The sequence below is a fragment of the Pundamilia nyererei genome, unplaced genomic scaffold, assembly GCF_000239375.1.
Source record: "Pundamilia nyererei isolate P.nyererei 1_Seehausen unplaced genomic scaffold, PunNye1.0 scaffold00176, whole genome shotgun sequence".
NCBI lineage: Eukaryota > Metazoa > Chordata > Actinopteri > Cichliformes > Cichlidae > Pundamilia > Pundamilia nyererei.
Genome location: NW_005187577.1, coordinates 5625 through 29465, shown reverse-complemented (window position 1 = coordinate 29465; position 23841 = coordinate 5625). Strand labels below are relative to the sequence as shown.

Sequence of the window (23841 nt, the reverse complement as noted above, 5' to 3'; positions counted from 1 at the left end):
CTGCACATCTCTCCTTAACACCATACCAACACCTCCCCATCACCTCTGTTCCCTCCATCTACATGTGTGTAGCTTCATTCAGCACTCTTCCCCCTGGGAACACTCTCTACCACTTTTAAAACGAGGCACAACTGTAAACAGCTATTCACAATAATAACTGTACGCTCTGTTGTCTCTCAGGGCCTTTTAAGCTGACGCTGTCAGCTCTGGGGCTCTCCTTATAAGTTCAAAGGGGCAGGCCGAGTGTGACGTAGCGGGGTCAAAGGTAATTTTGTACGTCGGCGTGGTGGTTTGGCGCCAGCAAATTTCGCGGGGTAACGGCACAAGACACAGAAAAGGAGGCTAAAATAGGAGCCATTAAAAGCTGCACTTCACAGAAAACAATCCAGACAGTGAAGCGTGGTGGCCGCTGAAGTGAAGCTTATTTGCTGCCGTCGGCGCTGTGTATGTGTCCCTTCTCATAACTCCGACCTAGGTGAGCAGTGAGTGTCAGCAGCGGGGACGTGCTGTGTGTGTTGGCTGAAACAAACAAGCAAGTGTAAACAGTCGTTTGGTTAGCCATGCAGGTTTGTGTTCTTGTTAGTCAGGCTAAATAAGGGCAGATGAGCAGGGACGTTTTAGCCGCAGCGTCGTCTGCCTGTGTGTGCGCCGGCGCGAAGGCAACTTTGCTAGCCGGAGACTCGACGTTTAGCCTGCTAGTGCTGCTAATTTGTTAAAGCTAGTTAGCAGGCTGCTAATTGTTCAGTCACGATTCAGAAAATGCGTCCAGAGGTTTTGATGTGTCAGTTCAAAATAGTTGCTCTATTTGTGTAGAATCCAGCAATGGCATTAGTAGCGAGACACTGACAGACTGATTTGGGAGGCGTTTACATCGCCAGCTAAAACGAACATGTGTCGCAAGCCTGTATTTGAAGCCCATTCTTCACTGTGTTACAGCTGTATCTACAGTGGCGGGTGATCGCAGCTTCACCTACTTCTCACTGAGGTACGTAAATGCATCTTTTTACTTGTGTGATTATTTTGCAATGTGACAGTTCTGGGGTAGAAGCCCGCTGTTATAAACAGCTAGCTTATGCAGTGTGAAATAGTCAGACAAGGAAATTGCCCCCCCTTCAACCCCCCAGCACACATATAGACACACACAAACTAAATTCAAGTGGAAATCATCACTAGTACTAACGATGGAAAATTAGATAATTGGGATTAAAAAAATATGTCAGAATATCAGTGATGCAAATATATGGTATTGACAAATATCTCCAGATATGGCGTCTGCCAGTGCTGTGTCACAACTGTGCCAGTTACAAATTTAACTTTGTATAATATTTATTAACACATCCAAACCCAATATCTGAATGAATGAGAGATGTGTTTACAGATGTGTTAGTAAAGAAACAGGAATTAAATGTGCGTTCTGAACAGAAATGTTTATTTTATGTATTTGTGTGTAGTTTTAAAAATTAAAAAACAAAAGCTAAAAACTAATCTCCATATAGCTGGAGGGCAAACGCAGTGTGTACGTACCCTCAGGTGGTAAATGAGAAACGTGGTTGAAGAGAGACACAGTGGACTGGATGTTGCTGTGGTTTAAAGACAGTGAATTTGATAAACTCCAGAGTCAAACAGAACAACAGACGTTTGGTTTAAATTAACTGCACTTTTGGGATTTTATTACAACTGAGTCTGATTTCTTCTTTTTCCGTTGAATTCTGACTTGAGCTGCCACTAGGCTGCACTTTTCAAGAAGATTCTGATCTAGGGTGCATAAACTCTGGACAGTCTATTACAGGGCAGTTCTATAAAAGTTTATTTTTATCCATTTTCCTCATGTTTCTCCTCCTTTTCTGCTCCTCCTCTTTAAGGGCGAGAAGGTGAGTAATAATGATGGCGACGGCAGGGCCTCTGAGCAACTCCAGCTTCCTCCCTCTCCTCGAGTCTCTGGAGGACAGCACTGCTGGACAGTCAGAGCAGACAGATGCCTACCTCACCATCGCCAAGTAAGTTACGAGCCCCGGTATGTCAGACTTTGACGTAAGTTAGGACTAGACCACAAGTGACAGAATATTCTATTGTTGCTGTACAGTCGGCTCAGTGGAGAGGAGGGGCGCCAGTTCCTCCCTGCAGTTGAAAAGCACTTTTCTCGTTTGGGTAAAGCCATCTTGGTGAGTCTTCTGTGCACAAAATTGTCGGAAACTTACATTTTCCATGCTTATATTTAAATTTTAAGCCTTATTTTCTTATGCCACTTCCAGGCTCACATAACTAGTCCAAATGCTGAGCTGAGCCAAGCTGCCTTACAAGCCTTGGGGTTTTGCGTATACCATTCTCATGTTGTCTCTGGAGTATCAGGTAACTTCATGTGTACATCAGACAGCATTTGTGTCTTGCACCGAGAAATGTTTTTCCTTCTTGTACATATGACAGTAAATGCTTTGAACCTTGACATCATCACTGCAGATCTGACTTGGCCAGATGGAACTGTTATTTTTGTTTGTTTTTTGCAGAAGTCTTTGCAGCGGAAATACTGTCAGCACTTTGCTTGCTGGTGTCGAAGGCGACTGATAAGAACACTTGCACCAGGGCATTGTGGGTGATTTCCAAACAGAGCTTTCCTGCAGAAGAAGTTGCTAAAAAAGTGAGCAGCACCTGAACCTTATGTGCTGCAATTTCAGAAAGCATCATGGTGTACTGAAAATGTTGTCAGGTCAACACTGCTGAAAACGTAGCAGTGATTTCAGGAGCAGAGGCGTTTCCAAAGCTGCTGTATTGATCCGTGTTGCTTCTTCTACACTCAGGTGCCGTCCATACTGGGAACACTGGAGAGCGTGTGGAAAAGGGAAGACATCCACTCTGTGGTAATGGAGCATGAAGCCTTGAATGTCATAATCAGGTAAGATTTATTCAAAGCCAGACTTCTGGATAACCAGAGTATTTTATTCTGCCCTGTTTTCCTTTAATCATGCTCTGTGGGACTTTCTCACTTTGGGTCGAGGGAAATGTCACACAAAATGGAATATTAACACTCCCTGCAGCTTTCTACAATAAGTAATTTTACATGATGATGAGAAATGCATTACATATTTTATTTGAAACCCCCAGCATTGCTTTTTAGTCTGGATAAATAGAAGTTGCCAATGTTAGTTGTCACACCTCTTTCATGTTAGCCTCTGGTGGAAGAAAACACATCTGCTTTTAGTGCTATTGCTTAGTGTAATATGAGTTAGAATACTGAGCGTCTGTTTGTGAACAGATGTTGGGCAGGTAACTTGTGCATTTTGTTCCCCTGCTGTGGAAGGCATGTCAGGGGCCTTTGGCATAGACCAAGAAACATTCTTTCTAATGGCCAGCAGAGGGAAAAAAGTCCAGCTGTGTAGAAGTGTGGCAAAACAATCATTATGAACACTTTATGGATTCAGTTGCTAGTTTGAATTCCTTATATGAATACACATACTTAGTCAATAAAGCTCATTCTGATTATTGATTACAACATGAAGGCAATTTTGGAACTTGTGGTCTTCATTATGGCCAGAAGGCCAGAAAAAGAGGAGTATAGCTAAGGTTGTTACTGCCATATGAGCAGTGTTCCTCACTTACTTAGTCAGAGCTACCCCTCACTCTTCACATCCAGTTTCAAAACGCTAATATGGCATTGACCACACAAAGAAGCTTCACAGTGGGACTCTGTGTGGACCAGAGCTCTGACTGCAGCTGATCGGCTCTCGCTGAAGTGCTTCACAAACCTTCAGCCAACTCCAGCAGGGAGAGAAATTACACATTTTGGATAATGAATGTTCCCCCAAGTCCGATGTTACAGCAGTGGTGGTACTCTCCATTGGTGCAGCTTTCATTTCAGAGCTAAAATTCTAGATTGTGTCATTCCAGATTTTATTGGTCAGCTTGTCTTGTTTGAAAGTGTGGCCTCTTTTGTGTCATAAGTACTGCACATGGATAGCTAAAATATTTATATTGGAAAATGAGATGGGGCTCTCTGTCCTTGGTGTTTATAGGATGCTGGAGCAGGTGCCCACCCAGATGGGCGAAGGAGCAGTACAGTGGGCAAAGCTGGTAATCCCTCTGGTGGTCCACTCTGCATCAAAGGTGCGTCTGCGGGCCGCTGCAGCCATGGAGATGGGCATGCCCCTTCTACTGGAAAAGCAGAATGAGGTGTCTGCTGTTATTGAAACAATGATGTCCACGGTGAGTAGTCTAACGTCTCTATGGAGTTTGATGCTTGGTGTTGCTTGTGAAAAGGGAATTGTAATAATCTCTGCTCAACTGTCTTTGTGTCTTCATAGAAACTGATACCAGAACTGCAGAAACTTTTCATGTCCAAGAACGAAACCAATGTCCTGAAGCTGTGGCCTTTGTTTGTGAAACTGCTTGGGAAGGTAAAGTCTGTATATTTGGTCTCCGATATTTAAATAAATGAGTGTAACTTAGTAGTCATTGCGTCCAGAAATTCTGAGAAAGGCCTGTTGGGTTTGCTTAAAACTTTGGAATTCCTTGTTCTTTTTGAATGATAAGAATGGCCTGATCAGCCAGGTTAACTGTGTCTCCTGCACAGCTGCTGCACAGAGGAGGTCCCTTCATCAACTCTCTCCTGCACCTGGAGGAGCTTGGTTTCCGCAGCTCGTCTCCTACCATTAAGAAGATCGCCTTTCTTGCCTGGAAGAGCCTCATTGATAACTTTGCTCTGAATCCAGGTGAGCCCCATTACACTCATCCTGTCTTTAATAGGAAGTTCAGTGGTCAAACTGAAATCTTAAACCTATACCCTTGGTGCTCCCGAAGACATCTTGTGCAGTGCCAAACGTATGAAGCTCCTGATGCAGCCGCTCACATCCATCAATGTCAGAACAGAAGCCCTGCTGCTCACCAAGGTGGAGGTGTGGTGGTACCTGGTGATCCAACTGGGGCCCAACCTGTCACCCAACTTTGATCAGGTTAGATTCCCGGTTTGTTTTTTCTAAAAAACAAAAAACAAAACAAAGATAATTTTATAGAATTAATTTTCTTCCTTGCAGTTCTGCTTCTGTGGCAGAGTGGACTGGCTGCAGCGCCACACACTTGTCACACTGATTTGCTCTGTTCACAGTAAACTTGGTCATACATTATCCCTAATTCTCTGACTTTGTGCGATTTTAGTGTGTGATTGCAGTCACTGGTGAAGCTATAGGGTAGTTTTTCTCAGTAATTAGTCATGTTTTAAAGGTACTGCAGACTTAAGCTAATTGACACTGCGGTAATAACTAGAGATCTGTTATAAGTGATTTAAAAGTGTTTAAGTGTGGGACAATTACAGTAAACAGTCAGACATCCTGCACTGTGCTTATTTATTTATTTAAATGCACCTTATTCCACATTCTTTTATCAGTTTAACTTTGACCAGTCTAAGATGAGCTAACCTTCAGTAGTACCACAGTTGGGAACTTAGCCCTCTTTCAGCAGTAGATACTAGTCCTACTTTAATGCTTCATATGCATCATAGCTGTATAATAGTGTAATCAACTCTTTGGGTTACATGAGTCAATATTTAGACATCTTGGTAACAGAGTTTACTTCAACAGTGAACAGTCACGGAGGTCCTTTTTAATAATTTTATGTAACAGTACTGCATTCTTCTTACTTCTTAATTCATGCAGACACAACTTTATTTCCATCTACACAGAGTTTACTAGCTTGTCAGTTTTTCCTAACGTGTGATGAAGTGTGAAACTCTGGTGTGAGTGAAGTGTTTCTGTGTCTTTCAGGTTTCTGTACCTCTGCTCCAGTGCACAATCGGCTCTGACTCTTCTTCTTCTATACCAGGCACTCCTTCCAGAACTATCGCTCAAAATAGCGCTGCTGCTCCTGGTACACCCAAGACTGGTACGGTTACTCCTCCACATGTAATGCACTAATCCAGCTTACACAGACACTGATGTAGTGTTTGTTTCGGTCTGCAGCAAGTGCTCCAGGCTTCAACAGCCCAGCCAACACATCTCGGATGAGCCTGAACTCCAGCATCCAGCTCGCCTCCTCGATACCGTCGATTCAGCTGCTCGGACTAGAGATGCTGCTGCACTATTTTCGAGGTCCAGAGGTTGTTGCGACTGCAGCAAAACACAAACTCATCCTGGGTCTCGGTGGGTCAGAGTCACATGTTTTCTGCATTAGCCTGCTTTATAGTTGTTCCTTCAGGCTCCACACAAGGAGGTGCAGAGATAAACCCACTGTTTCTAAAGAATACGCCTTTTAAATTTCAAATACTTTTTCTGTTTCATTTTCTCCATTGCTCTGTCCAGTTCCATTTTGGTCTTTTTTTCTGGCAATGGGACCACAGGGAAGAGAAAGTGTTTTACTGTAGATGCGGAAATGTCCCAGAAATGCTCATGTTTCTGCAAATTTGTCTCCAAGCGCAAATTTAAAAAAATCATTCACAGGAACACAGACAAGAAGATCTCATCCAGTTTGGTGTTTAAAGAAGTACTTGAGTTTAGTGTGTCTCCTCTATACCTTTTATTGTTTTTCTTTGTAGAGCCCCTGAACCACCCGCTCCTCTCTGGTGCTTCCTCCTTTACTAAACATGCTGCTGTGCTCATCTCGAATACCAGAGATGGCTTCATCAACATCGGAAAAGATGCTCCAGGTAAACCTCACAGAAACATCCACCGACTGACATTCAGCTCGACTTTGATTTGGAGATGAATTTTCAAAACTAAATATATTTGAATGCATTAGAAGAAAAATGGCATTTTGTCACCAGTGCTTATTCACACTGGTCCAAACAAAGCCATTGCTGCTTTCAGGCGTGATGCGGAAGTGATGCATCATTTTGGCTGTAAAAATTGAGCCTCGCCACTTGTAAATGAGTCGGAGGGCTTTTTTTTTTTTCCCTTCCTTTTTTTCCCCTTAATGTTGTCACTGGGAATCTTGATGTTAATGAGGAAATCTTTTTAAGATGAGGAGTTGGAGAAAGGAAGTAGTGTTAGGGCGACAGACTGTTAATCATGTAGGTCTGTGATAAGAGGTCTAAAAGTTCTTTGTCACAGACTGTTGAAGGATTTGTTGGAAAATAGGGTGACTGATTACTTAAACCTGAAACCTGCTCTCCTAAGTCCATATAAACATAAGCTTATAAGCTCTTTTCTCCTGCAGAATCTCTTCTGACCCTCATATGGACAAGTCTTGTCCGGTTTGTTTCCCTGACCATAGAGTCTGGTAAGTAGTGAAGGTACCTGATTGATTTGACAGTGGAGCTGACTGGTTTGTGTGTAATGTTTATGGTGGGATAATCTAAAATGTTTAATTCGTTTGCATGTATTTATTTCTCTCGTTTACAAATGTAAGTTAGATTTTTGATAAAGAAGTTACAAAGCATGGCGAAAGCTGCGGGAGCCTTTATGCACACAAACTTTAGTAATCATTCATCTTTGCTGGCAAAACTGTTGCAGTGATTATCTGCAGAGAAACAGAAATGTCAGCAGTTAAATAACTAATCATGGGTTAAATTTCTAGTTGTGTTGTGGCTGCTGCTCAGCAGGGTGGGCTCTTAAAGTCATGGGTCTGACCTCAAAGCGCCACATAGAGCACTCAGATTGGGTCTGAGCTTTGTTCCATGGGAGGACGAGCGAGACCTCACTGTCCTCTTCTGCCTGACCCTGTCACATCTCATCATCAGTTTAAGTTGGAGCGTTCAGGTCTTCAGTCTGGACTGCTGTGACAAGACTACAATTCTGAGGGGATCTGTCCCCAATGATGACTCTCCTCTCATCTCAAGCAGAGCCTGAAAAGACGACAATATTGATGTTGGACTCGCTGCTGAATAATACTTGTGCTCTGTCGTTAGGCAATAAGAAGGAGCGACAGGGAAGCGAAGTATTGACACTGATGCTTCAAGCTCTGCAGAGTATCATCGCCTCAGAATCTCTGCCTGCAGACAGAGTCCTGGTAAGGTTATGCAGAAAGCTTTAAGACTGACTCACTTACTGAAAATTTAACTAGAATTAGTCTGTTCATAAGAAACGCAGAGCTTTACAGACTGTCACTTATAGAAATGATTTGAGAAGCAGCACTAAAGGATAGGTTTTTATGTCAGATTGTATCATTCCTTGAGTTGTTTCTGATATTGTTAGCGTTTTACCTGTTTTAATGAATCAGAATACTTTATTAATCCCGAAGTACATTATAGGTTACAGCAGGCAGCACGCTAATGGCGCATGCGCACTTACAAAGGAATCTTCTGACCAAACTTTACACAAACATCACATTGGGAAGTCATGTCAGAAAGGTAGGCTGATAGGAAAAAACAATGAAAATACATAACATGAGGTGAGAGGAGGAGAAAAAAAAACTCTACTCAGACTGAGCTCCTAATGGGAGAACAGTTTGAGAACAGAAAAAAAACGCCCCAGCACAAAAAGCACATGACTATCAATACACCACAGAAACACAAGACAAGCAACAGGGGCGGGTAAGGGTGAGAGAGAGCCGGTGTAGACAGCGCATCCGGTCCTGCAGCATGTCTGCGCTGGACATCTGCCCCGGGAGGGGACAAGCATCGAAGGCGTTTGGAAAGGGAGGGGGGATGAGTGTGTGTGTGTGTGTGTGTCCAGAGTTCAGCTGAGACGGTGTCCTTCGCCCTGCCAGGCTAAGTAAAGATAGGATAGGAAGAAACAGTCTGCACAGTCTGTTATCAGGGTGTTTTTGTTCGGCTACAGCCTTGAGACCACAGCTGGCTTCTCCAAGATGTTATCCAATTTTCGCTCAGCGGTCTTATTCTGAGTGTTCACGGTAGCCTCAAGCATCTCCAAGATCTTATCCGTGCTGCGTTTGATGAGCCCATTTTGAGAACTCACGACTTGTCCCATCGTTTCAATCACAGCGGGCAGCCTTGTGGGGTTTTGAACAGGTGATTCCGTTTTCTTTAATCTTCGATAAGCCAGGGCCAAGCCAGCTCCAATCAGCAAGAACCCTGTTATCATGGTTCCAAACAGGTAGATGTCTTCGATAGACAGTCCCGCCAGGCACTGGGCTGCTTCTTGAGGTGTTGGGTCTGATTCAGTGCTCAGAAGTTGTTACTGCACTGACTGTTTTTGTTTTTCTTCTTAACCTTAGGTTCTGTTTGAAGCCACAGTGAAAGGAATTCCTCAGAGAGTTCTCAGTTCTGCATCTTATCAAGTGGGCAAGATGGACGTGCTAAATGTGAGTGCTTCATGGTTCAACGATTAGCATAGCTCCATGGAAGTGCTTACACAGAATGTTGCTTAAATGTTGTTTAACTCCTCAGGGAACACCTGCTCTCTTCCTCATCCTCCTCCTCTACGACAGCAGCATGCTTCCAGCCTACGTTGAGGATGAGAGGTGGGTCTACTACTTAGTTTGATTCTCATTCCACAGGAACACAATAAAAGATACTGGTAACATCTTGTGCATTACTTCCAGTAATTTTACTGAAAACTGTATAAACTGGGGGGGGGACAAGATAGTTGGTCACTTAGTCAAGACCTGCTACAAATGGTAAATGAACTGGTTCTTGCATAGCACTTTTCTACTCTTCCTGAGGACCATACATACAAGCACTTTCTATGATTAAGTGCCTTCTATCTACCACGAGAGCTGAAACGGCTCACCTGGCTCCTTTCAGTGTTGAGGAGAAGAGGCTCTACTTTAAGTCTTGAGTCCCAGCCAACATTCGATGGAAGGAAAAAAAAATTAAAAAAATTTCCTCCTCTTGAATCTGAGACCTCCATTCTTTTGCTCACCACTCAGAACTCGGGACCACAGGTGAGGGTAGGAACGTATTAGACTTCTAAATTGACTGGGGCGGCATCCGCATCACTGCTCCAGTCCGTCCGTCAATCTCACGCTCCATTCTCACCTCACTGGTATACTTAAAACCGCTCCACCTGGGGTAGTTACTAATCCCTGACTCGGAGTAGGCACGTCACCCTTTTCTGGTCTCAGCCTCGGGAGGCGCAACAGTCACTACAAACAAGTCCGACTTACTGGTGGCAATACAACACAAGCTCTCGCTATGGTTGAACAGGGATCTAATGACCATAATGGGCCAGACACCCCATACTCCTGAAGCACCCTCCACAATGTCCCATTGGATGCTCCTTTCCTGCTGTGTCCTCCTGTGGAGGCATCAGTACAAGTAATTATAACCACCTAAATTCAAATGAAGTGCACAAAAATTTTTCAGCCTGTCAGCCACTTCCTCTATCTGCCGGTGGTACTTACCGTGCAGGCGCTTGTCCTTCCATGATGGTTCCTCCTCTTTCTTCAGTTTATGCTGCCTGAGTTATTCACTGAACGTGCAGCTGGTTGTGGCCATCTTCCTGATGTATTCGTGGCTGTTCATCGTCTCATCCTGGACCGTGGTACTGGCACTCACTAGTCCCTGGCCTCCTTCCTTCTGCTAAGCATACAGCCTCAGGGTGCTGGACTTGGGGGTGAAACCCTCCTTGCATGGTAAAGAGCTTCCTTGTCTTGATGTCAGTGGGTTCGATTTCCTCCTTTGGCCAGGTTATTATCCAAGCAGGGGATCACAGGGCAGGGCGTAGGTGTTGATAGCCTGGATTTTGCCTAGGGACCCTTACTGGATACAGACCCCACCCCGATATCCAGTTGCTTATATATTAGATATCTATGTATGCACACACTCTCATCTACTTTGCTTAATGCATTGCCTCCTGAATCTGTCTGCAGGTTTTATCACTGCCTTCAAACGCTGGTCAACTGTGGACTGTCAGGTCCAACCTCCCCTCTAGCATTTGCAGAATCGCTGTTGGGTGCCATCAGCCGCAGTGCCACGTCTCTGCAGAACAAGGAGCAGCTGCTGAGAATGTGGAGCGTGGTCGTCAGCTCCCTCACTGACATCGTCACACAAGTAGGAGCGGGATTATTGACAATCACTGCTGTTGTTTAATAGGGACATTTAAAAAATCTTTGTTTCACATTGTCTGGAACAAGTCAACTTTGAGAAGACAATATTTTTACCTGTCTGAATGTTGAAGTTTTAGTGCAGAGTTTAGAGGCTTGTTTGATCGGCAGAGGGGTTCTAAGCAACACATTAGCCTGCTTTATAAAGTGGAACACGGGCACCGCATGTTACTTTTTTTTGAGGACTGGAGCCAGCACTGTTTAGATAAATGTAGGGAATAACCTAGATGGGGCCAAGGATAAACTCTGACACTGATACAACTGCCAAAAGCATGTTTAAAAATGATTACTTTTGATAGGGTCAAGGTTATTTAGTATCCTTTCATAATATCATGACAGTGTTAGTTTTTCTACCTGTGTCTGTGTGGTTTCTTCCAGCTTCCTCCCACAGTCCAAAGACACAGACAGAAAAACGCAACATAATTCTCCAAAGCTGGAAGCAACTTTAGGGTTTGCACTGCAATGGTGGAAACCCTGAGTATGAAGAACAAAGCCTTGCTTGGTGGCCCACTTATTAATATATGGATGTAGAAAAATGCAAGTTTAAGACCAAATAAGTTTAGAATATACACCGCGTTCCAAATTATTATGCAAATTGTGTTTAAGTGTCATAAAGATTAAATAAGTTGTTTTTCAATTAAACCCATGGATGAAATTGTGTCTCAGGGCTCTTTGGATGACTAAACTCAATCTTGGACTCCTGTGATCATTAGTTTGCCTGGTGAGCCCAATTAAAGGAAAAACTACTGAAGAAGGATGTTCCACATTAAGCAGACCACCATTTTCAAGCAATATAGGAAGGAAAAATGATCTCTCTGCTGCTGAAAAGCGTGAAATAGTTGAATGCCTTGGACACGTAATGAATGTTGGGTCTGTGTTTCCACAAGCCCCGCTAATTCTAGAGATTTATTCATCATGAAGAAAACAAGACAGTCGATCGATCAAACATTTGCGCAAGGGAGGCCTGTGTCCACCACGAAAATGACACGTCAGAACAAAGCCACGCCCCCTTGGTTCTAAGACAAAGGTGTGTGTGTGTGTGTGTGTGTGTGTGAGACCTCCTGCTGACCAAAGGGTCTTAAACGCAGGAAGCTTACATCAAAAGAAACAGATCTTTCAGATAGGATGTATCTACAATAAACCTCCCCCAGCACAGAGTGGTTGGAGAGGTGGTCAGGATCAAAGGAATGGCTTTGATCGTACTGCTTGAACTAAGACTGTACAAATTTAAGAAACACAATGGCAACATTCAACAATTAGACTTAACAATGAAAACCTTAGATATTTCACGAAAACTTAAGCGTGATCACCATAATGTAAGAAATTTGTGGCTGAGTCAGAGCACACATGGGTTCGTGCAGATAAAGGCACAATGAGGACTGTTTCTGCCAGACAAATGCATCAGACTAAGAGAGCAGCTGCTAACAAAGCAGCAAACGCATATTTGAAGCTGCTGGTGCCTCTGGAGCCCTGCGAACATCAAGGTGTAGGATCCTCCAGAGACTTGCAGTTGTGCATAAACCTTATATTTGGCCACCCCTAACCAATGCTCACAAGCAGAAACGGCTGCAGTGGGCCCAGAACTAAATGAAGACTAATTTTCAAACAGTCCTGTTCACTGATGAGTGCAATGCAACCCTGGATGGTCCAGATGGATGCAGTGGTGGATGGTTGGTGGACAGCCACCATGTCTCAACAGGGCTGCAACGTCAGCAAGGACGTGGTGGAGTCATGTTTTGAGCCGGAATCACGGGGAGAGAGCTCGTTGGCCTCTTTTGGGTCCCTGAAGGTGTGAAAATGACCTCTGCAAAGTATGTGGAGCTTCTGACTGACCACTTTCTTCCATGGTAGAAAGAGAAGAACTGTGCCTTCTGCAACAAAACCATCTTCATGCAAGACAATGCACCATCTTATGCTACAGCGAACACCTCTGCATCATTGGCTGCTATCGGCATAAAAGGAGAGAAACTCATGGTGTGGTCCCCATTCCTCCCTGACCTCAATCCTATTGAGAACCTTTGGAGCATCCTCAAACCAAAAAATAAGAGGGTGGGAGGCAGTTCACATCCAAACAGCACCTCTGGGAGGCTATTCTGACATCCTGCAAAGACATTCAAGAAGAAACTTTGCAAAATCTCACAAGTTCCATGGATGCAAGAATTGTAAAACTGCTATCAAATAAGGGGTCCCATGTTAATATGTAGCTTTGACCTGTTAAAATGTTTTTGATTTCAGTAAAATTGATCTAATGCTGCAAATTCAACAAATGACCATTTTCAATTCTCTACTATCTATAAAATGTTTTGGAACTCTGTGCGTAATAATTTGGAACAGTGCATTTTGAGTTTATTATTTTTGAAAAACGCTTTTTCATTGGCAGTTTTGTTGAGTAACATTTGAGTTGTACTCTAATGGTTGATGACTCTAAAATTATGCTGACTGTCATTTGAATCGACTATTCAGAGAAAAAAAAAAATCAGAGAAAAACATCATTTGCATAAAAATTTGGAACGCAGTGTAAAGGTTTTTTTGTACCTTAACGTTCTGTTAAAGTCTTAACAAATGTAGCACCAGCGTTTAACTTCCTTTGACTCTTTTATTTTGACAGACTAATGAAGTGAACCAAGGTGACGCTCTGGAGCACAACTTCAGTGCTATGCACTCTGCCCTGATGCTCCCCATTACACATCTCTTACACGGCACACCACTGCCACAGGTCTGGTGCAAATGGAACAACCATAAAGAAATAACAAAGTCATGCTTTCCATTCAGTCCGCTTCAATGACCTCATTCTCATTCCTTTAATTTCTTCAGCTTTCTCAGAAGTCTATGCTTTCTTCATGGTCCAAGCTCTACAAAGTATTTGCTTGCTGCTCTGCATTGGTGGTCACAGCTGAGGAGAACATCTGCTGCGAGGAGCTCTGTGCAAAGATGGATGCTGCAATAGACAGAGAAGCTCTAAGGGTGAGTACATGGTGACGTATAAACAGCTTTACATAGAAGCTTTCCAGCCGAGTATAACAAGCTCAAACCTAATAAACATGACTTTATTTCATGTTCCATAACAAATATGGACAAAAAATAAACATTTTCAGAGATGTGAATATTTGGAAAATAAGCTGATTCATCAATCTGTCATGATTTTAAAAAATTCCACAGAGGTGAGAATATTGCTTGTAGCCTTTAGAAGAACTCTAATCTGACTCTGATCCTTCAGGTTCCTTCGACGTGTAATGCTGTTGCCAGTATCCTCCATGTCATGGTCGAGTGTGTGGACTTCTCTCCGTACACGCCTCAGTTTCAGCAGAAGCTTAAGTGTAAGAACTGAAACGAGCTTTACTTCATCTTTTATACAAATTACACACATGCACTTAGTTTCTAACCCTGTCATTTCTTCCAGCCCCCCATACTCCTGTGAATTGGATGCGAAAGAGGAATAAAGCCCTGGGCAACCTGTCTATGTTCCAGTCCCTGCTGGTACAGTGTTTAGAGGTTTATCTGGAGGACCCTGAGACTTCCTCTGAGGCAGTAGGCTCGGCCCTGCTGTCTGTCCTTTCTGCTCTCTTCACAAACCTCGTTCTGGCAAATGTTGTCCAGGAGGCTCTGAACTCTCTGATTCATCCCCTCACTCTCCTTTATAAAAATGCAGCCAGTGAGCCATCCAAGTTCACCTCACAGCTTCTGGGAAAGGTGGGCTCCTCATCAGCTGACCAAGTAGGTTTTTAGCATTTGTCATTTTAGGGTTTAGTTTTAATGTCTGTCCTTTTCTCTTCCCTTCCTACAGTTGGAGAAGCTTCTTGGTGAGGTTTTCAACTGCTTGCAAAGCCGTTCCTCTCTGGCCCACAATGATGAACTCCTGGCTTTGCTCTCTCCTCTGCTTTGTGTGGTGTTTCCGCACAAGAACAAGCACCTCCGCACCTCAGTCACCCAGTTCTGGAACTCCACCTTTGCCAATGCAGTCAGCCTCACGTATCCTGATGAGATGAGGTGATTGTCTTCATTAATTTTTTTTAATGAGTTCACAATTTTTATTGCATTTAAAAACTACTACTGTGGAAAAAGTACTCCTACAGAGGCTCCTAGTCCCTGCAGGGGCATTCCTATGGCTTTAAGACTCTAATGTCGCTAATATTATCCTAATATTTTTTAAAATAAACACAGGCCAGTACTGAGCCAGGTGAAACAGAAGACCCCCATCATTCTTCCTGGCTTCGAGGTCGTCAGTTATCCCGATGAGCTCAGTGGACAGTATTCAGTGAGTTGCCCTAGTTATCTTTGTTTTTCACTTTTGTGATTTCAGCTTTATTCAGCACTTTCTCTCTGTCTCTGTGTTCAGAGTGAGAATTCTCAGTTGGAGACAAAGCTCAGCGGGATGCCGGTTTCATCTGTCGGGAAGAGGGACTCGCTGCTGGGAAAGACTGCTGAGCTGAAGGAGAAGAGCTCAATGAAGACCAACAAGCCAGTTTCTGTAATTTTAGAATCAAACTTGATAATTTCCTGAGGGACATGTTGGATGAAATAAACACTGGGGGGGGAGGAAAAAAAAGACACAATTAACCAGCCAGCTTATCCATATTGATTTGTTTAGATACTCATATTAAAAACACAACATCAATTAGACATGTTATAATTAATAATCCCTTATTGTCGCCCTTAATCGCAAAACTGATTTCATCTGCTTCCCTTCAGACAAAACTGGACTTTGGTTCACCCAAGCTACCCCGCAGGGAGGTCTTGGAAGAAGAGGCATCCATCGACTTTGTGTTCATTCCTCCTGAGGCGAAGGAGAGAGTTCTGACAGAGCATCAGAAAGAGGTGAAAAGGACTAAAAGGTCAGGTTTGCCCTCTTTAGCCTGTTTTCATTTGCTCATTTGGATTTCACATGATTGTTTATGTAAAGCAAATGCTTTTTGTTAAAGAGTTGACATTCCTGCCATGTACAACAACCTTGATGCCTCTCTGGATACCACGGCCTTCACACAGTACACGCAGAGTCAAGAAGACTCTTTGTAAGTTCTCAGAATCACAATAAATCCCTGCAATAAAACACATTCAGAATTAACAGAGAATTTATTTATATTTTCCTCCACAGGGACAAATTGCCAACTGAACAAGTCGATGTTGTAAACAAAAAGACTACTGACAAGGTAACAAAACACACAACTCCACTTTTAGTTGACTACATAAGCTAACAGCAATGAGTACATACATAGATAACATAGACATTGTTTTGTTCTTTTCTATAGGCACCAAGCAGCTCAACATTGAAACCAAACTGTGCAATTGCCAAATGAACACTATATAGATATATTGATCAGTTAGTTCTGGTGTCATCTGTAGAGAGAGTTGATAACTTTTATATTTTTGTTTCTTTTACCTTCCTCAGATGGACACTGAAAAAGAAGATGCTGAAATTCAAACGAAAGAGACGCAAGACTATGCCAGCCCAACAGATGCAGAGAAGTTGACAGAAAATGGCAAGCAGCAAGAGACTATCCCAGAGTGTGCAGATGTTTCGATGGAGGAGCATGCAAAGAGTGACGATAGGGGTGAAGATGTAGACAAAGAGTCTAAAGAAGGCACAAGCCCTAACATCTCTCCCTCATCCGATTTGGTTTCAGGGACTCCCCAGAAACCCAACAGTCGTCGTCAGTCTTTCATTACTCTGGAGAAGTATGTTGAGGGAAAACCCGCCAGCCCCAGCACTGCGTCCTCATTTACAGGCCCTCTTTTAAAGATATCCAATAGCCAAGAACCCTCTAAAACCAGCAAGACATCAGCCTCTCGGGACTCATCTCCTGTCACTTGTCCAAACTCTCAGAATTCCCAATCCATTCAGACAGGAAAATCTAGCTCTCAGTGCTCAGTTAACAATGCCGACGAGTCCCCTCGAAGACCCAAAGACTGTAGAACAAAAACTGAGCCCGTAAAGCTGACTGAGAGACTGTCTAGTGACTCAATGGAGGATGAAAATGTCATCCCAGATACACAGACTGAAATGGAGAGCACAAAAAGACCTTCTATTTCACAGGAAATAATTCCCTCAAGTCAGGAAGAGGAATCTCAATCAGCTCTGGAGGATTCTCAGTCATCTCCAAGTCAGACATCTCCCAGTGAACCCAGACGATCTGGACGCCAGAGAGTCAGACCTCAGCTCCCTGGAGAGGACCCTGAGGAACGGGAAGCCAAATACTCACATGTCAAAAAGAGACGTTCTGGAGAAGAGCCTATCAGTGATTCTCCAAAGTCTCTGATGCAGAGCAGACCAAACACAAGAAGTAAGCAAGCTGCAGAGGATACCGGTAGAGAAGGATTGCGCTCAAGAGCTCAGAGGGACTCGGGCGAGTCGAGCCAAACCAATTCTCAGGGTAGAGCTCGCAAGAAGATCAAACTGAACACCAGTTCACAGGAGTTACTTGATAAACCTGGACGTAAAAGGAGAAGCACCAATGAGTCCAGCCAAACTGATTTAAGATCAGACAAGCAGTCTAATCATGAAAGCCAATCACAGGGTGGGCTTAGTCAACAGAGCAAAGCATTCAGTGATGAAGATGAATTGGAAAAAAACGTTTTGCCTGACACAAAGGAGTCTTGTCAAACTGCCACAGATGAGCAAGTAAACCACATTGAAAAAGACAAGGAGTCAGATACAGACTCCCAAGCAATCATTCTTTCTCCTCAAACTGGCGGTGAGTCTCTAAAGTCAGAAAACAATGGCGAGAAACCGAAGGACTCTGAAATGGTTATTTCTTCACCTCAAGTTAAAGGCCAGTCGCAGGAGTCTGAGCCTATTGGAGACGCCAAAAAGGATTCTCAAGTTGTCACTACTTCTCCAACTAATAAGTCCCAAGTTGGCTCAAGCGCGACAAATATTTTAGGCAAAGAACTAATCAAGGATGAAGACAACGAACTAGAAAGTAGAGAAGACTCTCAAGTGATCACACCTTCATCTACTGATAGCCCCTCTAAACGTAGATCAAGAAGAAGTAAGGTATCATCTGAAGTGTCAGAATCTGAAGACAAAAATGACGATACAATTTCATCAGGAAGGCAAATGAGGTCTAATTCTCACATAACAAATTCTGTATTCGGCCAGGCAGACGCTCGAATTGGAGGAAGGACTAGAAGGAGCAAGTTATTAGAGGAGCAACTAAAATCAAGTCCTAGCTCTACACCAGAGAGTTCTCAGTCATTAGATCTTTCCGGTTCAGAGTCCTCTCAAGGCAGGGGCAGATATTCCAGACGAAGGTCCTCTCCAGCGTTAATGGCAAGTATGGAGTCCTCAGAATCTGAATCCTCTGAGGTCAGAGAACACTCAGTCATTCCCAAAAAGAAAAGAGGGAGGCCCCGAGCATCACTTCAGAGACTTCTTGCAGTCGAATCGAAGGACACTATTGAGAAAGATATGGAAAAGGTTGACACTGATGCCTCTCAGGAGTTGGATAGTCAAATCACCGAAGCAAAAGATGTCACTGATTTGGAGAAATCAAAAACCCAAGATTCACCTAGTTCTGAGTTGATCCAGCATACAAATACAATTGAAGCTCAAAGTAAAGAAGAGTTGCCAATGGAAGTAGATGATGTTCTAGGTCCAGAACCTCAAGCTGATGACTCAAAGCAAAGGACTGTGCCAGCTAGTGAGACAGAGCAAAGAGACTCTGAAACAAATGGTGATGATTCCACCACACAAAATCACACAGGGGACTTGGAAATTATTGAATCTGTCGAAGTGTGTAATGAGCAGACACTTGCACCTCCTAATGAGGTAACGCACAGTGTGCAAGTCAGGGAGTCACCAGAGGAGAAAGCTGATGAAGTGGTGACAGAAAAACAAATGTTGGATTTAAATTTAGGTCCCCGAGGACCTCCTGAGGAGAACACGGACACGCAAATGGAGAGTCTAAAAGTTACTGGTGACCTTTCTGAGGAACAACAACATGCTGCTTCAATTCAGCATTCAGAGGCCAGTGCTGAGAAAGAGACCACACCACCACAGGAGGATGAACAGAATACTGCCAGCACTGATGCTTTGACTGATGTTTGTAAGACTTCATTGCAATCAGAACCTACAAGTAAAGGCGATTTTCTTGATTCTCCAGTGAAACAGAAGGACCTGGAGACTGTAATGGCTCCAGATATTGGACATAGCCCCAGCAGTGGCAAGACCAGAGGAACCTGGTCTCCTTCTGCTTCACCCTCTACCAGTATTCTTAAGAAGGGCCAGAAGAGACCACTGGAAGTGGACACTCCTTCACCTCTTGTTAAAGTGAGTGATGAACACATTTTGGTAAAATGTATTTCAAATGAACATTGGCTTGAAATATTTGTAACTTTTTTTTGTTGTCGACTTGTAGTCCAGGCGTGTGTCCTTTGCTAATCCAATCCAGCAGCAGGAAACTGCAGACGACATCGATCGTCGTAGCCCAGCCATCAGAACCAGCTCACCTAGAAGGTCAAGGGTTACTAATATTCCACAGCCAAAGGTATGTTTGAGCATCAGTGTTTGTAATTGCGATATTTTACAACCATGCAAGCCCTGACGGTCTTCTGCTTCTTTTAGCATGTCACTACTCCAACAAAGGGCTTGGTGATACTGAATCCTAGAAATCTTCACAGCCCAGGTTACAAGAGCTCCAAGAAATGTCTGGTAAGCACACAAACGTGATATTTCTCACCAGTAAGCTGCCACACACAAACAACATTTTAGCCCAGTGTGTTCTTTACTTCTAAAGCTTAGTTTCAGACTTCTGAAAAATACATGTGGCTTTTCTTTTGGATTAGATGGTGCCAGTTAGCTGCCCAGGTAGCATGCTGGCTGGTCAGGTACAAATATGAAAGAACTTTAATGTACCAATCAGATTTCTTCTTAAAGAATTTCAGAAAGGAGTGCTGTTGCCATTGGAGATTATTAATCCTCTGGTCTTTAATAGTTATTGATAACGCTGATCTCTCCTTAATGTCCCATCTCTCTCCCCTCATCCCCAACCAGACTCGGCAGATGTATTATTGTAGGGTCTTCACCTTCAAGCGACTGTTGGGATTTGGCACTGTATAAATTGAATTGAAAAATGTAGCCTCAAGCCCATTTAGTACAGCTGGATTTCAGTACCCGTCCTTAGTTTTGCAACTGGGGTGTATCTTGAATAGGGCTGCCACAAACGATTATTTTGATAGTCGACTAGTCACCGGTTGTTTTTGCGATTAGTCGATTAATCAGATCATGCATCCATTGGCCGTAAAACGTTCAGTTTATTGCACCAGCAGCATCTGCTCTTGTATAACTATCATTAGCTTACAGCTTTAAGTGTTTAAGGTATGTGCTAACTAAAAATAAAAACGGATGATAGTTTATTAAACTTTTAATGAAATTTGCAGATTGTCTCAGTGGAACTTAATAAACTCAGCGGTCTGCTCCTTGCTATCTAAAATATAACAGGACACTGGAGTAAATTCGATGTGCTGGGAGTTTGGTGTTCTCGCCGGCTCTAGTGAGTCTTGAACCCCAGCTAGCTATTGAGCTGGTGGGTAACAGATGTCTCAGAAAATGTCCGATCACTTTTGCAAATACGTGATGTCTTGATAAACCGAGAAGATATTTGAAGTTTACACAGCTACATTCTTGCCTGAAAATATGTTAAGTTTATTTTGTGACCCAGAAAGAGTAATAAGAGTAATATTAAAACTACGTAGCTGCTGCTATTGTTGGAAACTGGAACTGGCTGAGCTGCGCTATGAATTCTGGGATAGGTTGGGCCACGAAGTATACACCCCACCCATCCTTCAAATCTGGGGAAAAGGAGGACGCATTTGGAGGAGTGTTCAAATTTTCATGGCCTTTGTCGCGTTGCTGTAACGTAATTGGCCTACAAATACAGTCTCTGAAGGATGTGGCCCCTGAATTTGGACACAGCTATGATACCGGACACAGCTTTTTCTTCTTCGGGGTTTAATGGCAGCTGGCATCCTTGTACACAGGCCCGGCCCTAACCAATCTGGCGCCCTAGGCAAGATTTTAGGTGGCGCCCCCCCTACATCGGCAGTGTAGTGTATGTACTCACAAGAAACTGAATAGCTTTGTCTTTGACCTTTTTTTTTTTTTACTTAAAGAAAGCATATTCACAATCAGAATAATTAACAAGATAAAAAAATATATGAATAAATAAATGAATACAAAAAATAAAAAAATGAATATATGAAATACAATAACACCGCTTGATGCTGCTGCAAAACTGGTGGGTTGTGCTGCTGAGGTGGAGGCAACAGGAAGACCGCTTGATGCTGCTGCATCATGGCTGGGTTGTGCTGCTAAAGCTGCATCACTGGTGGGTTGTGCTGCTGAAGTGGAGGCAGCAGCGGTAGATGTGGTAGATGGCCCAGGGGTGGGATTTAGAAACTTCAACAGTGCATCTGAAGAGAGGAGTATGTGACACCACTGAGTATTAAAGTCTAATAATAAAAACATATGATTCCAGGAATAAAATGAAATGATATAATATAAATGAAAAACCAAAGAGATATATGTATGATGTTAACTGATATGCAAATGAGATTAGATTCAATTTATTGTCATCATTACAGTGAAATGCTGAATAGCAGAATGCAAAGTAACAGTATAATATCATATGAGAATGTTATGTTATGATTATCTTTTACCGAATCACAGCAGTGCTCATATTAAAAAACAGCATTCCCTCTCATGTGATATTGCTTAATTAACATTAATGATGTGCACTTTAACAACTAGGCTTACAACTATAATATATACAGGGGTGGAAAAGGGACTATTAATAATATTTCTATTAAATAAGCTTTACTTTGCATTTTAATTAACGTGGGATTATTTTTTTGTATTTAGAAATAATAGTACCAACTTTTTTTCTTTTTTTTTTTTTTCAACTTTTGTGGCACTGGCGTGGCGCCCCCTGATGGACGGCGCCCTTAGCATTTGCCTATACGGCCTATGCCACGGGCCGGCCCTGCTTGTACATGCAGTGCTGCCATCTTCTGTTTCAGTCTGCTATTACACTCTTAAATCCTACTGCTTATTCCTGCGTCTTTCGGGATCTTACAAAGCTTCAAACGACGCGTTGACTATTAAATTAGTCGTCAACGTAATTGCGACTAGTCGACTAATCGTGGCAGCCCTAATCTGGAATCTTGCATGAGGCTTCACTCATGTTTTTAGAATAATTTTTGTTGTTGTTTTCTTACCAGAAATAGAAGGAATGACCCAAAAAACGCTGACATAGGTCCAGAATTTCAGTCCCAGTAGCATTAACATGTTGATTATTCCAGCTTCACATAGGTATCAGACTTCATCCTAATGGTACATAGAACCTTTTTTGTCAGATTTCTGAAATGGGCCAGGAACCTCGACCTGTCTCCAGAGACTGCATCTACCCTGCCCTGGTTGGCTGCTCTACACCTGTGGAAGCTGTGCTGCCTCAGATTTCCTCTAACATGTGGTGAGGACAGCACGGGGTTCACCAAAGGAAAATTTTGGTCAAATATTTATTCTCTGTTAATCTCTGACCAAAGTAACCAAGACTCATTTAACCTTCAATCTTCCTCATAGGTCTCGAGGTTTTGGGCAGCTTGTTCGTGCCCGAAACATTAAAACGATCGGTGACCTGAGTGCACTGACTCCCAGTGAAATCAAGACTCTGCCAATTCGCTCCCCGAAGATCTCTAATGTGAAAAAAGCACTCAAAATTTATGAACAACAGGTACCTCAGTAGGCTAACACCACCCAGCACAAACACTAACATTACTGCAGCTTTTCCACATGTGCCTGATGTCTCACTGTCATTTTCCAGCGAAAAGGACGGGGCGGGGATGAATTGAAGAGCTTTGATGAAACAGAGATGATGACTTCTGAACTGGAAGAGACAAGTGTCCCTCAAAACGCAGAAGAGGATAAACCCTCAGGCGACACACTGGGTATGTAAAAATTGTGTATTACATCAGTGACAAGTTGATGTCCTGAGTGATGCCATGCAAATAATCTCTTGATCTCTTTAGAATTATGTAAACAGAATTCCTCTTTGTGTTTGTAGCAACAGAGCTGGTGGACGAGCCTGTCTGTGCAGATGAGAGACCTGAGCAGGACGCCTCTGGGAATCTGACACCAGAGGTGCCAGATGGAGATGAGAAAATTGAATGCCAGCTACCCCGAGACAGTCTGTCATCAGAAATCGAGACACTGTCCTGCAGAATGACACCACAGGAACTGAGCGTCTGCTCACCACAGCAGCTTGTTGAGATGCACGATCAGTTGGGAGGCATGATGAGACGTGTCGTGGTTGAGCTGCAGACTCGCCTTTGCCAGACGGACGGCAAACACTGAAAGGACTGAAGCGTCAGACGGCTGTATCTGTTATGAAGCACACACCGAAGGGTTTCAAGGACTGCAACAAAAGATACAAATATTTGAGGATGGTTTAATGAGCCCATTGTACAAAGAAGATTTTAGGATTTTAACTTAGTATCCCTTGCGGTGGTGTTTCCCTCTTGCTTGAAGAACTTTTTAATAAATGCGAGCAACACATTTCACATCATCTCTCATGCTATGCTTGAGGTTGGGTTTATACATTTAAGAAACACTGAAAGGGAAGCACAGTTGCACAGTGATGATTTTTAATAGCTGCAGTCTGTGCATTTTACATTTAAACTTTCTCTACACATTGTTTTAAAGGACTGAGACATTTATAAAGTAATTCAATGTTCCCCATGTGCAGCTGAAGCCTTCATGCCTTGTTCATATGCTTTCCTCCCATGTGCATATTCTACAGGCTGATAAATTCCTGTGTTGTGATGTTTTGTAGTTTCAGAGTTTCTTTGCCTTTTGTCATCTCACTTAAATATCCTGTTTTGTTTTGATTTGTTTTTTTGTTTTTTTTTTACGTAGACATTCAG

At 43.0% G+C, this 23841-nt stretch overlaps 1 protein-coding gene across 1 annotated transcript; it reads left to right on the top strand.

Annotated features, from left to right (window-relative positions):
- The first annotated feature begins 271 nt into the window (after positions 1–271).
- Positions 272–23841, top strand: rif1 (replication timing regulatory factor 1). Its single transcript, XM_005746249.2, has 36 exons — positions 272–475; positions 937–985; positions 1863–1997; positions 2084–2162; positions 2253–2349; positions 2505–2635; positions 2796–2890; positions 4008–4197; positions 4296–4388; positions 4565–4703; positions 4792–4943; positions 5751–5868; positions 5946–6125; positions 6518–6628; positions 7138–7200; positions 7829–7929; positions 9097–9183; positions 9269–9342; positions 10693–10873; positions 13535–13642; positions 13741–13890; positions 14144–14243; positions 14327–14616; positions 14711–14913; positions 15088–15181; positions 15263–15394; positions 15616–15758; positions 15846–15935; positions 16019–16073; positions 16313–19192; positions 19281–19409; positions 19487–19573; positions 22276–22391; positions 22502–22652; positions 22743–22866; positions 22983–23841. The coding sequence occupies exons 3-36, from the start codon at positions 1882–1884 to the stop codon at positions 23270–23272; spliced, it is 7149 nt and encodes a 2382-aa protein (XP_005746306.1). The 5' UTR covers positions 272–475; positions 937–985; positions 1863–1881; the 3' UTR covers positions 23273–23841.

Excerpts from the sequence above, each read along its gene's own strand:
- rif1 (XM_005746249.2), top strand. The coding sequence starts at position 1,882 with ATGATGGCGACGGCAGGGCCTCTGAGCAACTCCAGCTTCCTCCCTCTC. Across the intron at positions 15,936-16,018 it reads CAGAGTCAAGAAGACTCTTT|GGACAAATTGCCAACTGAAC; the intron begins GTAAGTTCTCAG and ends TTTCCTCCACAG. Across the intron at positions 22,653-22,742 it reads TCAAAATTTATGAACAACAG|CGAAAAGGACGGGGCGGGGA; the intron begins GTACCTCAGTAG and ends GTCATTTTCCAG.